Source organism: Protopterus annectens, chromosome 2.part2 (assembly GCF_019279795.1).
Source record: "Protopterus annectens isolate FY-2018-M chromosome 2.part2, PAN1.0, whole genome shotgun sequence".
Taxonomy (NCBI): domain Eukaryota; kingdom Metazoa; phylum Chordata; order Ceratodontiformes; family Protopteridae; genus Protopterus; species Protopterus annectens.
This window is the reverse complement of record NC_056730.1, coordinates 577,811,767-577,829,266: the sequence shown is the minus strand read 5'-3', so window position 1 is coordinate 577,829,266 and position 17,500 is coordinate 577,811,767. Positions and strand designations below refer to the sequence as shown.

General features: G+C 39.8%; 1 protein-coding gene across 2 annotated transcripts in view; it reads right to left on the bottom strand.

Annotated features, from left to right (window-relative positions):
• The window catches only part of LOC122795728 (prospero homeobox protein 1-like), a 277,441-nt gene that overhangs the window by 78,928 nt on the left and 181,013 nt on the right, over positions 1–17,500 (bottom strand). For both annotated transcript variants that reach the window (XM_044064033.1, XM_044064034.1), the window contains exon 3: positions 2,454–2,561. In XM_044064033.1, coding sequence (XP_043919968.1) covers positions 2,454–2,561 — 108 coding nt within the window. The remainder of the gene's footprint in view (positions 1–2,453; positions 2,562–17,500) is intronic.

The window sequence follows — 17,500 nt, the reverse complement described above, 5'->3', positions numbered from 1 at the left end:
TTCTGTCACTGCTTGTAAGTTTTACTGCTGCATTCTCTGGTGTTACATCACCTGGTCCCTTTTCCATGTTACCATCCTCAGCACTTCTGAAAAATGTATCTGCCTTCTCACCCCATGAAACAACAGAACTGTCCCCTGGATCACCCTGCTCAACTATTTTCAACAGAATGTCATCTGTAAGCCCCCCCGATACTAGTTCTGCCATCTGCACCACTTCAACAGACTCGCTAACTTCATTCTCCATTGAGATAGCGAAGCGTTCTTTTCTATCATCCACCACACAGGAATCTGTTTCTGCATTCTGACATTTCATACTGAACAATTTTTCTCTAAATTCTCACTTTCCACCTCCAAACTCTCCATACCTTTTCTCTCCTCCTCCATGTTGCTGCTTTCTGTTAGGTTTCTTCCTAGCTGCTTTAGGAGCCCTTAGGTACCATCTAGCAGTTCTAAAAAGTAGAGAAAGTTTCCTGATGCCCTAGCCAAATTTCCCTTAGTCAGTAAAAATACCACCTCAGTTTTCTGTGAAAAGAGGCCGTTGGTTTATTGCAGCTATCATAGTCAAAGTGAAAATAAGTAAACGTTATGCCCTTCTGCCATGTGTGTGTAGTATCTAAACATGTGCTCACACATCACAGTTTTTTGGCTTCACTTTCTATATCACAGAGTGACATTCAACTGCAGTGTCACGAGCCATAAGATTCTAAAAACTGTGGTAGATCTGCAGTAATGTGAAAAGAATTAGGTAGCTCCCTGGACTGGTATAAATAACAAATAAGCCCAATAATTTGATGAAAAAGGGTTGCTCTTTAATATTCAAATTGTAAAACAGTGTGGATCGTACTTTGAGGGGCCCTCGTAGGTATTTCCTCTTGGAACGATATGTCTCAGCACAAAATCTTTGTATTGATTCCTAGGCTGTTGTCCTGAAGTTTGCATAAGACTGCTGATTGTGCATGGTGTGAATCACATGTTATGTCAGGTCAAGGACAGTCTGTTCTTTTCTTTTGTGCTGCTTTCAAAATTTTGTTGTTACTCTTCATTGTCAGCAGACAATAGTTTCTGCATTCAGTCCCTAAGAAATGTAAACTTCCTGCTTGCTGCTGTATACCTGCTCACCAGCCAGGGCCTGCATTACTGCCCAGCCAGGACCTGCATTACTGCCCAGCCAGGACCTGCATTACTGCCCAGCCAGGACCTGCATTACTGCCCAGCCAGGACCTGCATTACTGCCCAGCCAGGACCTGCATTACTGCCCAGCCAGGACCTGCATTACTGCCCAGCCAGGACCTGCATTACTGCCCAGCTAGGACCTGCATTACTGCCCAGCCAGGACCTGCATTACTGCCCAGCCAGGACCTGCATTAGTGCCCAGCTAGGACCTGCATTACTGCCCAGCCAGGACCTGCATTACTGCTGTCTCTATTGCCCATATAAGGAGTAGAATGTAAATGAATGTCACCAGTGCAGGAGGGTCATTCATATGGTCCTGAGTAGGGACAGAATGTAGGGATAAGGTAAGGGCGCACAAGGCCAAGCTCTTACCAAAGATCCCTCTAACTAAGCATTCTTAAAAACTGACTGCCTCTGGCTTCAAACTGGCAAGCCCTTCCTCAGTTAACCAGGGTTGTTCTCATGTTATTAATTGACTGCTAACAGGGGAGTGTTTTGGAGAAGCATCATCTGGCACCCATCTTTGGTTGGGAATGCTATGTTTTAAACTCAACCCCTCATGTGCTTGAGAGCTTGGCCAATGTTAACAGCTTTCACAAACCAGCTCTTGAGTTGTGTGGTTAAACCTGTGGCCCAGGGACCCTCTTCTTCTTGTCTTCACCCAAGTAGTTGCCTCACTGGCAAATTCAAGGAAGTGTCTATTAACCCTACACACCAGGTGGGCACATGGGCATTGCCACTCGTCTAGTCAGGATAAAACAGACAAATCTTTGTGGGTTCTGTTCAAGCAGCTTTATTATGTACAAACACATCAGGATTGAGGCTTAATGACTTTAACTCAGATAAACTTATAAACAAGCTAGCTATTACACTCATACATGCTCACTCTCTGGATGCGCTCACAGCAACTAAATGGCACTGAAGCTAGCACGTGCTGGCTATTTATATGCACACGCTGACATTGAAATGCTTTTTAAAGGTACAACATATGGATTCACTTTATAATCTCGAAATACTGAAACATCAAATTTCAGTATCTCTAGATTATAAAGCCGAAAAACCAAAACACCAAAACCCCAAAACCACAAAATTCAAAATAGCGAACGTAAACACACCATGCACCACACAACACATACACCGTCCTCCCCACATTACAACAAACAAACAAAACACACACAAACACAAGAATACAAACAGACAAACCTACCCTACATATATATATATATGTCTGGGGATGAGAATCTGCTGTTCGATCTTTACTATAAGCAGGTTGATCTTACCTTGACATCAGGGAAGAAGGTTTTCAGCACACTGGAGCTGGGGTAGCGACTATAGAAAAACATTAGCTTTGCCTTCTTCAGGTGGTTTGGTGTTAGACCCTCCTGGATGTGATATTTGGTTAAGGACCAATCTAAATGTTCTGTGATAATAACAGTACCCAAAGTGATAAATAGGATATTATGTTTTACCTTTCCCGCAGTTTCAATTTTCCTTCAAAAACTACTGGGGAATTAACCAAGATGAAATAATCAGCCAGCTAGTGAACTCTGATAATAACTCATCTGCAGACCTCTTTGCTTTGAGGGCTTCATTTAAAAAAAAATATCAGAAACAAGAAATACATCAGCAGTATTTAGGGAGAAAGGTTCATTCTTTTCAACTAGTGCATTATGTAACCTTATGTAACCCTGATATCATATGAGTTACAAGTCCACATATTTGTCACATTTCTGAGGCATATTACATAGGCTCTTTATTGAAATGTTGGCACTTTGAATGCCAAGTGACGATGAACCCCCCCCTCCAAAATAAAACAGACTGAAAACACAGACGACTGAATCCAGAAAATCGATCTTCTCCTTAAAACTTCATTTTGTAGGGGGAGAAAGCCCGCCATGCAGCCCTTAAACTTATATATACCAACTCTGAGATCATCATATCTTTGAGAAAATGGAATTTGCTCAAAAATGTCATTTCAGATGAAGTATATGTAAGTCCAATCTTTCAGCTATTCGGACTCCATATTTTGGGACTCGTTCTAGCAGGTCCCAACATTTGAAATAGTTACCTATTACATATTATACATATAATGTAAGCATCATTCCAGACAAGAGAAATTCTCAGACAATCTACAAATACAGCTATTCAGAACAGCAGGTTAGGTGGAAAAGAAGGCTGGGTCTGAAATGCTCATATTTCTGATGGATGTTAATAAGATTTATTTTGCTCCAGATCTCTTAATATGGGTGCTGTCTGATCCACTAGTGCGTACACTGATGAGTTAAAAGAAGAAAATTCACCAGAGGTATAGGGAGGTTCTGCTTCATTCGTAGGCTGATAGAGCCTTAAATCAGTCGACCTGCTCAACTGATGGGAACTGAGAGTTTAGCGAGTCCCAGAATGGGATCAGAGAGAACATGGACTTCCTCAGTTCTGAGAATTAAATCAATGCAGGATGCTCCCATTGATTTATGGGATTCACTACAAAATCCAATAGTTTATTGCTTTTTATATAAGTACTTTACTTTTTTTGGGGAAAGGATATCCTTCTACTAATCTCAAGCTATTGAAACCCATTAAAATGATGCCCATATAGTTCCTCTGCCTTTAAACCTGTTAAGAAAATGGTACAAGAGCTGGGTGCGGACCAGTCAGAAGATATAAGGATTAATGTCTCATATCATGATTCACTCAGTTATTCAGCTCAGGTTTCAGATGTCCAGTAATGCTAAGATGGGCATAAACGAATAATGCTATGCCCATTTCCAACTGGACATCTGCCCGCATACATCCTCTACACTCCATACGGACCAATTATTACAGCATCTCTAGTCTCTACAAAGTAGTTGCAAAGTTGTGCCAAAACTCCAGCCTCCCCCAGGATGGCAGAGCAGGCCTGCGGCTACTAATTATCCCAAAGAGAACAGAGAGGTCTGCGGCTACTGATTATCCCAAAGAGAACAAAGAGGTCTGCAGCTACTGATTATCCAAAACATAACAGAGAGGTCTGTGGTTACTGCTTATTCTGAAGACAGAATTGTAGGCCTTTGGTTACCAATTACCTACCAGGACAGTATAACAGGCCTGTGGTTATAGATTATGTCCGGTACAATACAACAGGTCTGCCATTACAATTTGCCCCAGGACAGTAGAATAGGCCTGTGGTTACTGTTTATCCTCATGATGGTGTAACAGGTATGTGGGTAGGGATTACCTCCAATATAATACAGTAGGTGTGTGATTACCATTTACCCCAGTACAGTACAGCAGGCCTGTGGTTACTGTTTACACTCAGGATGGTATAACATGCTTGTGGTTAGGGATTACTTCCAATATAATACAGTAGGTGTGTGATTACCATTTACCCCCAGTACAGTACAGTACAACAGGCCTGTGGTTACTGTTTACCCTCAGGATGGTATAACAGGTATGTGGTTAGGGATTACCTCCAATAGTAGGTGTGTGATTACCATTTTCCCCCTAGTACAGTACAGCAGGGCTGTGGTTATTGTTTACCCTCAGGATGGTATAACAGGTATGTGGGTAGGGATTACCTCCAATATAATACAGTAGGTGTGTGATCACCATTTACCCCCAGTACAGTACAGCAGGCCTGTGGTTACTGTTTACTCTCAGGATGGTATAACAGGCTTGTGGTTAGGGATTACCTCCAATATAATACAGTAGGTGTGTGGTTACCATTTACCACCAGTACAGTACAGCAGACCTGTGGTTACTGTTTACCCTCAGGATGGTATAACAGATATGTGGGTAGGGATTACCACTAATATAATACAATAGGTGTGTGATTACCATTTACCCCCAGTACAGTACAGCAGGCCTGTGGTTACTGTTTACCCTCAGGATGGTATAACAGATATGTGGGTAGGGATTACCACTAATATAATACAATACGTGTGTGATTACCATTTACCCCCAGTACAGTACAGCAGGCCTGTGGTTACTGTTTACCCTCAGGATGGTATAACAGGTATGTGGGTAGGGATTACCTCCAATATAATACAGTAGGTGTGTGATTACCATTTACCCCCAGTACAGTACAGCAGGCCTGTGGTTACTGTTTACTCTCAGGATGGTATAACAGGCTTGTGGTTAGGGATTACCTCCAATATAATACAGTAGGTGTGTGATTACCATTTACCCCCAGTACAGTACAGCAGGCCTGTGGTGGTGGCCTAATGGTTAAGGTGTTTGCCTTGCAAACACAGAGTGCAGGGTTTGAGTCTCACAAGGGATAATTGGTTAGGCTTACAATGGCTTCAAGGGCAGTTAGCCTAGTACTAACCTATAAACCTATAAGGATGGTATAACAGGTATGTGGGTAGGGATTACCTACAATATAGTACAGTAGGGGTGTGATTACCATTTACCCAAGTACAGTACAGCAGGGCTGTGGTTACTGTTTATCCTCAGGATGGTATAACAGGTATGTGGGTAGAGATTACCTCCAATATAATACAGTAGGTGTGTGGTTACCATTTACCACCAGTACAGTACAGCAGGCCTGTGGTTGCTGTTTACCCTCAGGATGGTAGAACAGGTATTTGGGAAGGTATTACCTCCAATATAATACAGTAGGTGTGTGATTACTATTTACCCCCAGTACAGTACGGCAGGCCTGTGGTTACTGTTTACCCTCAGGATGGTATAACAGGTATGTGGGTAGGGATTACATCCAATATAATACAGAAGGTGTGTGATTACTATTTACCCCCAGTACATTACAACAGTCCTGTGGTTAATGTTTACACTCAGGATGGTATAACAGGTATGTGGGTAGGGATTACCTCCAAGATAATACAGTAGGTGTGTGATTACTATTTACCCCCAGTACAGTACGGCAGGCCTGTGGTTACTGTTTACCCTCAGGATGGTATAACAGGTATGTGGGTAGGGATTACATCCAATATAATACAGAAGGTGTGTGATTACTATTTACCCCCAGTACATCGATTCTCAGTTAAAGCTTCTACTGTGTGACGACATGCGTGAATGGGCGTTCCTTCGTTGAAGGTTGTGCGTTAGGCCCGGCAAGCCAGCATGTAAAACTCTACTGCCAATCATTAGCGGACCGGAGTTCCGCTGTGGCGACCCCTAACCGGGAAAAGCCGAAAGACACACACACACACACACATTACAACAGTCCTGTGGTTAATGTTTACACTCAGGATGGTATAACAGGTATGTGGGTAGGGATTACCTCCAAGATAATACAGTAGGTGTGTGATTACTATTTACCCCCAGTACAGTACAGCAGGCCTGTGGTTACTGTTTAGCCTCAGGATGGTATAACAGGCTTGTGGGTAGGGATTACCTCCAATATAATACAGTAGGTGTATGATTACCATTTACCCCCAGTACAAAACAGCAGGTCTGTGATTACTGTTTACCCTCAGGACGGTATCACAGGTATGTGGGTAGGGATTACCTCCAATATAATACAATAGGTGTGTGATTACCATTTACCCCCTGTACAGTACATCAGGCCTGTGGTTACCAATTATTCTAAGACAGTTGAACAGACCTGCAATTATTGATTGCCTTCAGCACAGGATAACAGCTCTGTGGTTACTGATTATGCCAGTACAGTACAGCAGGTCTGTGGTTACTGATTTTGCAGAACAATAGAATGAGCCTGTGATTAGAGATTACCCTCAGAAGAGTATAACAGGCCTGTGGTTACCAAGTACCCCCAGTGCAGTACAACAAGCCTGAGGTTACCAGGTACCCCAGTACAGTACAGCAGGTCTATGGTTGCCAATTACCCCAGAACAGTAAAACAGGCCTGTGACTACTGATTGCCCTCCAGATAGTGTAACAGGCCTATAGTTACTGATTACACCAGTACAGTATTGTAGGCCTGTGGTTACCCATTACCCAAGGACAGTAGAACAAGCCTGTGGTTACTGATTACCTTCAGGACGATATAACAAGCCAATGGTTACCAATTACTGCCAGTACATTACAGCATGCCTGAAGTTACCAATTACCCTCAGGACAGTACAGCAGGTCAGTGTTTACTGATTACCCTCAGGACAGTATTACAGACTTGTGGTTACCTATTACCTCCTGTATAGTACAGCAGGCCTGTGGTTACTGATTACCCCAGTACAGTACAGCAGGCCTGTGTTTACTGATTACCCTCAGGACGATATTAGAGACTTGTGGTTACCAATTACCTCCAGTATAGTACAGGAGGCCTGTGGTTACTGAGTACCCCAGTGCAGTACAGCAGGCCTGTGGTTACTGATTACCCCGGTACAGTACAGCAGGTCTGTGTTTACTGATTACCCTCAGGATGATATTAGAGACTTGTGGTTACTGATTACCTCCAGTATAGTACAGGAGGCCTGTGGTTACTGAGTACCCCAGTACAGTACAGCAGGCCTGTGGTTACTGATTACCCTGGTACAGTACAGCAGGCCTGTGTTTACTGATTACCCTCAGGATGATATTAGAGACTTGTGGTTACTGATTACCTCCAGTATAGTACAGGAGGTCTATGTTTACCGGTTACCTCCAGTACAGTACAGCAGGCCTGTGGTTACCAAGGATGATTCTACAGTATGAGCTGAGTAACAATGATTGCTTTTAACAACTGGCAGTCTTTCTGGTGTCATTCTGAGGGAGATGTAATATTTGTCACTTGGGGGGACATGGTTAGTAGACCACATTACTTTGCCAAGGATGGTCTGCACCTTTCTCCTCTAGGCTTTCAAATACTGGCTAAAACTTTATCCACCCTATAGTTCCTTTATTAGGCAATGCCAAATTGACAAACCTGCCTACACAGCAAAATCAACTCAGCTGAACCTCAAGGTGTCACTGCTCAATGCCAGGAGTCTAAAAACAAACTAAAAAAAATACAGACACTCTCTCCAAGCCCTCCTCGCACTCAAGAATGTAGACATCTGTGCAAGTACTGAGGTATGACTTGAAGCTGCAGAGAGTATCCCGTCAGTGCAAGGTTTCAGTGCCTTCCACACTTTTAGAGCAGTAGCTGCACAGATAAGGGCTAAAGGTTGAGGTGTCTCAGTGTACAGCAATAACAAGCATGCCTCTAGTGTAGTCAGGATGACGTGCTGGAGTTCCTCCACATGCAGATCACCACAGACAAATTCCCATACCATATCCTAGCCAGCTACAGAGTCACCCTGCAAGTCCCAAGAAGCTCATAATACATACCTGGACATACTGGAAAATTTAATTACCCCTCTATAGACTATGAATATTACATGGCCTCAAATCTACAGGCACAGAGATTCCTGCACTTTCGTAAATACAAATATCTTTGACCAAATAGTGAATATACCTACTAGGGACTCCAACATACTGGGCCTTGTGCTCACAAATATGGGAGAATGCTGCAGGCTCCACCCTCATGTTTCACCCTTCCTGGTAAAATACAGCTATAATGTCGTCTCCTTTGAAATCAAAATCAGCTCCATAATCCCATTAAAACCACTGACAGTTAGGAACTAACACATTTCTAGCTCTAACGTATAGGGCCCTGGACATTGTTGGCTCCCTCCTACCTGCAACATTTACTGAAGCTTTATTTTCCTGTTATGTCACTCAGATCACCTGACTGTGAATTGCTGACTGAGCCTTAGAATTGCCTAGAAACTTCAGGAAAAGCTTTCCTTTACCTTCTTAGCTGTGAACTGATACCCCTTTTAGGAAACTGCTAAAGTATTATCTTTTTAATGTGCTGTATGTTACCCTCTACCATGGGCAGTATCCTCCTTCAGCACCTTTTGATTTCTGCCTAACGTCAGTTTGTGTTCAAATTTAAATTTTGCTTCTGTTCTCTGAGTTTGCCTGTGCCTAGTATTAAGCATTTAACGATTGTTTTCAACACACACACAATATACATTTATATGTATGTATGGGCGGGTCTATATTATATGAACGAAAGTTCATATAATCGAATGCTCTAATGAGCGAAAATCCCTGAAATCAAGATGCGTGCTGTGGGGTCGCAGTACAGTTAAGATTGGAGTATTTGTCCTTTCCTCATTGTAGTGTGATCTTGGAGTTGGAATATATATTTAGTGGGGGTGTGGGGGGCACAGCCCCCCACAATATCGTTTTCAATTTCTGGGATTTTCGCTCATTAGAGCGTTCAATTATATGAACTTTCATTCATATAATATAGACCCAGTATGTGCATATATATATGTGTGTGTGTGTGTGTGTGTGTGTGTGTGTGTGTGTGTGTGTGTGTGTGTGTGTGTGTTTGTGTGTGTGTGTGTGTGTGTGTGTGTGTGTGTGTGTGTGTGTGTGTGTGTGTGTGTGTGTGTGTGTATGTGTGTATGGTTTTATATCAGAAAATCGACTGGAAAGTCAAACTCAATACGGTCAAGATCACATCACTGACTTGCCGAACAGTCAGTGTTTGCACTGAGATTATGTTACATTGGAGATTGGGAAGTTTACCCTTTCCCCACTGTAGTGCTATCTCAGAGTTGGTACATACAATTTGTAGGGATGTGGTGTAGGATGTGCAGAAACACTAATTTTGTTTTTGTACATTTTTATTTTTTTGAAAGTTGATTATATAGTCTTGACCATATGGAGTATGACTTTCCGAGGAGTCAACCTTCTAATATAAACCCACAGGAGAAGAGAAACACACGTCACATATATGGCTTAAAATTTGGTGTTTTGATTCAGCATTGTAAGCTTTCATTATAATGAGACTCATTTTAATGAGTTTTCAGTATTTTGAAAATTAGGTATTGTGGTCTCAGTCAAATTAATTTCAGTATTTTGAGTTTTCAGTCATGTGAAATATATATATATATATATATATATATATATATATATATATATATAAATGTAAAATAATAGTTGCTTTGGTTGACATTTGCATTAGGTGATGTCCCAAACAAACAGCACAATATATCGAAATTTTGAAAACACAAATGTCAGCTCGCTACCATGCATGTGCTGAGAAACAGCCTTGGCGCACACAAAACTCAAAACACAAAAAAAAATACAAAAACATCTTTTTTTAGTGGGCAAGCCCCTTCTGCACCCCCAATACAGATGGTTGTGTGCCACACCTCCCCTGCTAATTATATATATGTATATACTAACTCAGAGACTGCACAAAATCAGGGAAAGAAAACATTCCCAACCTTGAAGAATTATGGAACCTTGTAAACCAGTCGACCATCTGTTTAATCGACCAGAAGCAGTTGACTAAACAGATGTTGACCAAACACACTGTCGATCAAATCATATGTAAACATATATAAATATATACATATGGGTGTACCTAATTCTAATGGAAATACCCATAGTCAACTGCAAAAACATCGATCACATATGGTCAAAAACATAGAAGTTGACACTGCAATACACATGCACCAAGAAACAGCCTCAGCACATGCACTTTCAAACAATAAATCAATAAATAAATAAATACAGTAAAACATTTTTTTTTTTACCAGGGGGTAAGCCCTCCCTACAACTCCCAACCTCCTGCTAATTATATATATATTAACTCTGAGATCGCGCACTCCCCAGGGGAAGGGGATACTTCCCTACTCATGGGCTGTCAGTCTTATATGACTGTCGATCAACTGCCTACTTGACTATCTGCAGTTAACTAGATAGCTGTCAACCTTACCCATGCTTGACATTTTCAGGTACAAGCATATATATCTTCCTTATATAAATCTTAAAAAAAATTGTATTTTTTTCTGTCATATCATTGATGATTAAAATCACTAAACAGACCTCAGTGTCAGACTTCATATCCTTCGGAAGATGCACTCTAATGCAAAATCTGTTATTCTATGAACTTTCTAAGCTTAAAAGAGCAGCATCTAAAATCTGTCTCTGATTTTAGGTCTTTGTCTCCATTGATTTTGGCTTTGCCCAAAATTCTTGTGCTAAAGGTTTGAGAGCTATATAGTTATAGCTGATGCTGAGACTGAAGTTTGAATCTTGCTTCTTGATGAAACTCAACAGAATGATCATAAAAGTTAACATTAAGAAAGGATAAAATAGTATTCATCTGTGGATAGTGCAGGCTAAATGTATACCTTTAAAATATAATTCTTGCTCTTTAATTCCATATAAATATATTCTATTGTTAAACACTTGTTTCATACACTCATCAGGTCCCTGTTATGTGCAGCATTTCTGTTTGTTGTCTAGAGTTTAAATAGTGCTAAAACAGAACATAACGCCATTTACTCTAGGTCAATCCCGCACTCTTGGTAAGATTTAAAAACTGAAATAAATGCTGACATCTTTAATTTTAGACATTATTTTGTGTGCCTTAATGTCTGAGAACTAGAAACATGCTACATGCTTTTCCATGATACCTAAACATGATCCAGTAATACAGCAGTATATACCTAGGAAGGGCAGACATTATAGTGTATCCTGATGGCTGATACTGATCAGCTGAAACAGATATACCTGGATGTGATAAAATCAGTGCGCAGTAACTGATGTGATTTTGAAATGGATGATTTGTTGAGAGAAACCGGTTATCTTTAGGGAAATGAGTTATGTCAGCAAAATCACTGCCTGGTCTTTAACAGGCATAGCTGCATTTACTAACGAGCTTTATTAGAATGCTTACAAATCTTAATAACTTATATTCAGCTGCATTTGGACAAGGATACCTTAACAGAGACAGCAAATCTACAAATGACTGAGTTTTCATTTCCCTTAAATAAGTCACACAAATTTCACAAAATCAAACAAGTGAATTGAATATTCTTAATCTTTTCTCATAAGCATGTCACATATATGTCACACGTAGTACCTCCCTTTGGGCTATCACATCCAGCTGATTTGCCTTTCTAACATATAGAGCAGCTTGAGCTAATTTTGACCTCTCACCCGTCTATTTTTCTGGAAGGTAGTTACAGTAACAGCATGTTCAGTACCCACCTGGGGCACGCAGTACAACAACTATCTCAGTTTACAATGCCTTAACATATAACATTAAGCCACAGGGCTGCCTGCCCTTCGGCTTGGCGTTGCAGAAATCCTGGCACAGATCATGTAGATGCCCACTGAGATCACTGAGCTGTGAGATATTTACTCTGACCACCAATTCTATCCTTTGGGATCATAATTTACCTTATGCTATTCACTGACACTACTTGTGGACAGGTAAAAGGTCTTCTGCCTTTCATTCCTACATAGCTGATATACATTTTGAAAAACAATGTCTTTTGGTGCACATGGGTTTTTCCTATAACCTACAAAAAACTACCCTGCTGATTATATCATCTCTTTAAAACCAAACCAAATGTCTCACACATTGCACACTATTAACTAACGATCAAAAAGCTTCATTAAAAGGCTACCATGATGGCAACTTACAAAATGGCGGAACCAGTCATTCCAGCCTGTAGTCAACTCATTCCAGAATATTTTTAACTATTTTTGTGTAATGTTAGATTACTGTGCTAAAAAAGGAACCAGGATAAAATATACCTTTGTATTAATTACTTTCTGCAAGTTGGGCAGTGTATTGAGTATAGCAGCCAGGCCTTGTAACACAGGCATGGTCAGTTCTGTCCACAGTTCTGCTGCTAAGTGTATTTTCTCTCTCTGTCTCAAGTCAAATCTGCATGATAGCCATACCTCTGAACCTCTCAGTGTAAGAAATCTGGACAAAGCCAGAAAAAATGGGGGGACAAAGGCCCATAAAATGGGACAGATTTTAAATATTGCTCCTATAAAGTTAGAAACTTGCTAGAATGATAGATTTTATATTATTATAATTTTTTGAAGGCTATGAAGTCTACAATTCAGATGTCTGTCATTAATTACTATTATTTAGTGACCTCAATTCTCAACAATTTGCCAGAAAACAACACATTTTATGTGAAACAGACTAAAAATAAGAGACAAATTCTGGACGTTCTGTGAAAATCTGGACAGTTGAGAAGTATAAGAGCTCCAGAGAAATATAGTTGCTCTTGTTTGGGTGTATGTAAATTAGAACCTCTATCCGTTTTACTGTTTAGAAAGCAAATCCCTGCCATGATAGCTAGAAGCAAGCAAGTCAAGGCAGGTGCACCCTTATACCTCCCTCACCCACCTCTCTTCTCTACAGAGAAAAAACCCTCACTCCTGCTTCATCATGTTTTATCAAGCTGTCATTCATCAGCTTTGTGTCTTTTTTATTTTGTCTTGTTTTGCTAAGAGCCCAAACTAATGCACATGGGACTTCCAATGCTCTAAGAGACCTAATAGAAAAAGCAGAAATCTAGAAATATATATGCTTCAACCAAATATCTGCAGTAGTACGTTCACAATATTTAGTTAACCTGCAGAAACATGAATTGAAACATTGCTGTTGACTAAACAGAACAATCACTGATAACCAGACTTATTTGCCACCGCTTACTGTCTGTGAGTGTTTAACTTTTAGCAATGCTCACACATAAGTTAGCACATTCAGTTTTGCCATTCTATACAACTCAACAATAGATGCAGGTGTGTATACCTGTATAGAGCTGACATAGCAGCTCACCTTTTCTTTTCACAGATCTGTGCACGTGTGAGGTTATCTTTTGAGTTTTGTACGACTATTGATCTTGTGTGTGTATCGACTATTGATCTTGTGTGTGTATCAACTATAGATCTTGTGTATGTATGACTATCAATCTTGTGTGTGTACCAATTACCGATCTTCTGTGTATGCACTGTTATTATACTATGCATGGCTAATACATATCAATGCTTGCTACTCTCTAGACTTTCCTCACCTTTACTTGATATCAGTTTATCTTCACTTCTACCCTGTATTACTGTAATTCTGTTTTCAGTTATTTGCATGCCCCCTGTGTTAAGGAAAGCATATGGTACTACTTTTAGTTTGACTCTGTTATCTACTATGACTACTTTGTGAATTAATTCATAATGCATGAATAATGTGTAAAACATATTGTCATCCAGTGCTTTTTTTGTTCGGCTCTCATTCACATTCCTTGAACTTCACACACACGTATATAAGACTGCAAGCTTACAGGCACTTTTCTTCTTGGATCCAATTTATAAACGGGCTATGCCTTGTACTGGTAAACCTTTAATAAATTCAAATAATAATACACGCTCTCTCTCTCTCACACACACACACACACACACACACACACACACACACACACACACACACACACACACGCACACACAATACAAACACATATGCATACGCACATACACACATACACACATACACAGAGTTCCACTGTAGGTGTTTTCTCTGCTGCGCTCTGTGCAGTTACTTTCAGCTTTTCTTTCCAGTATGGCTCTGCATTTTCTAATTTGTAAATATTTTTATTTGACCAGGATGCATTATATTGAACTTTTTTTTTTTTATAAAATTCAGCTATGATTTTATTTTACTATGTTTGAACTTAAGTCACTCGAACACCAATAAAGCGATTCCTAAAACATAAAATATGCAGTACCAAACGTAACAAGCGTGACATTAGCCCACTAATAATAAATATTACAATGGCATAGTTACAGGTGTTTGCTGCAGTGGTGCTCTAATGGCTTAAGTTCAAAAATGTAATATTGAGGTGAATTTCATTGTAGTGTATTGCATTGTGCATGCTGACTGAGCATGCTCCCTGATGTTTCCCCTTTTCTCTACTGTGGTGCAACTGTGGAGTTGGTATATATAACTTAGGGGTATGAGTGGGTAAGCCCTCCATATGGGGTGCAGGGGGCTTCCCCTGCAAAAAAGATTTGTTTGTATTTTTCTATATTTTTCATTTTACCATTTTTCGATATATTTTTCTATAAATATTGAGCCAAAAACTGTTCTTCGATTGGTAGTTAGTAAATGTATTATAACAGTGTGTATGCAGTCAATGGAAAATCAAATATTACTAGACATAAAGGAAGTACTCCATCAAGGCATTGCAAGAGTAGAAGGGTAAATATGGCTGGGATACTAGGGCATTAAACAATGTGAATTGAAGATTGGGGGATGCAATCAGGTTGTCTTTCTATCATATGTGTAAAACTGTGGGCCACATTCAATAAAGCCTACACTAAGTGTACACTGTTCTGAGTGAACAGACAACACAGACATAACTCACACCTTCTTCCTCCTAATTTTAGTTTTCCTGCTGATATTCTTGCAGTTTTAAATATTGACAGGGAATCATAAAGGTTACTACAAAGTGTAGACTACATGTACACTTAGTGTAATCTTTCTGAGTGTAGAAAACACAATAAATGTGATAAGAATTGTATTGAATACATATCGTGTACACTTAGTGTAGGCTTTATTGAATGTGGCCCACCTGTGTGTCTTTTTCTGTTTCAGTAAGCAAACAGAATCTGTTTATCACATTTGTCTGGACTGCTGACTGCTGTATAAAGGCACAAACAAAAAGATGAGAAGTCTCACATTGCAACCTGCTCCAGTGCAGCTAAGCAGGGGTGTTCTGTCCTGTTTGGTTAATATAACAACAGATGTCTTTTCAATTAACTCTTTTGTCACGGTCATTAAAGAAGTGGAGTGACCTTTTCACAAAAGCTCTAAAATAGTTGGGTGTGACTGCACAGGGAAATGGGGTATGAAATGACTGGCAGACATCATTTTGTTATAGTTCAGTGTAATGCAGCTTTTATTTGCTCAGGTTATGATAATATTAAAGGAAGTTGATTTTCTTTTCAAGAAAATTATTTTTACTGGCAAAGCTCTAAAAATTATCTGTACCCTTCAGGGATCCTTTGTTTTTTGCACTCACTGCCTTCAGCACTTGAAAAGGTACAGAAAATTCTTCGCAGAACAGTCAGAAACTATTATGAAAAGTAAACAATTAAAAAAAAAACTACTGCAGTTTTGGGTATTTGGGTACCAATATGCAAAATCTGCAATGAAACTTTCAAATGTGCCCAGAGTACATATGCCTTAACTGTCCACAGTTTTGCCGAATGTCCCTGATTTTTCCTCATTTTCTTTCGCTGTGACTGTCCCTTGTAAAAAGTTTGATTTTTCTGGTAAATCCCTAAGGATTACAGATGGTCGCTCATGCTAGATGTTGAGTTAAATGCTTCTTACTTTTCAGAAAATGCATATTAATGTAAAACCTTTTGTTCTATTAACTATTTAAGTGAATTACAGTAATATTTACAAATTGTCCTTGATTCTGGGCCTTTCTTTCACTATTATTCTTGGCTTTGTCTGCTATTCTTGAGAGGTAAGTCACACAGCAGTAGTGGTCAGTGTTTGATCCTGCCTCAGCTTTCAGCTTCGTGTTTTACTTAATATGTTGCCCGGAATATAGTTGTCAAACAATGCTGACTGACTCATACTGACTCATCAACGGATGCTGAATACATTTCTGTTTTGTACCTCTGCCTGTCTCATTTCACTGACCACATAGACATAGTAGTTAAAACCTTTTATTGCGTATATCCTGTTGTGATGTGGTAAACAGTTGTTTCTACCTTTGATATTAAATGCTATTGAGTGAGCTGTCAGTCACACATTTCATATGTTACTGTCAGGTATTTCTCCATATCAATCCCTCAACTTTCCATTTCCAAAATATGCAACGCTGTGGAGCAAATGGGCAAAATGTGGAACTCTTACTAATAACTTCAACTAGGATGCCGAGTGCATGGTTATTAACTGCTTCTTCATACTTAAAAGGAGTTATTTTGAAGACTTAATATGATTCTATATTATTCAGTAGTCTTTACAATGGATATTTGTTAAAATGCATTATTACAATGAATGTGTGCCAAACCATTTCAATGTGGAATAACATGAAACATGGAATTTGTAGGACCCAATAGGACTCGAAATGAGGAATATTCCTCATAATGAGGCACATTTGAGAGATGTCTCAATACCTGTCACCACAAAACAGACCAAAACCTAACAGGAGTAATAGCCATCAGCCATACTGTCAACAAGAACTGAGTCCCAGCAGTTGTCTGGATATAAATGCTGCTACATAGCCACATCACAACAACATTTTTGTAACTAAACTGGGCTGCCAAGTCTGTGAATTCCAGCTCAACTTACCAAGCTGGGAACAACAGTTTATTTTTATACTCAACAAGTCCCGCAGCAAATGTATATAGAACCAAGCAAGAATGACTTTAGCAGAACATAGCGACATTTGAAAAATAACATTACAAACCTCTCATGATGAGGGCATCGTGGGGCATATGCAAATCACTCCTTAAAGACTTACAAGTGCTCCACCTCAATGTTTTTTGAATATATAATGACACTGTACTTTACTGATATTACCAATACATTGTGTCTAATAAAGCCAGACAAAATTAGCTGTAG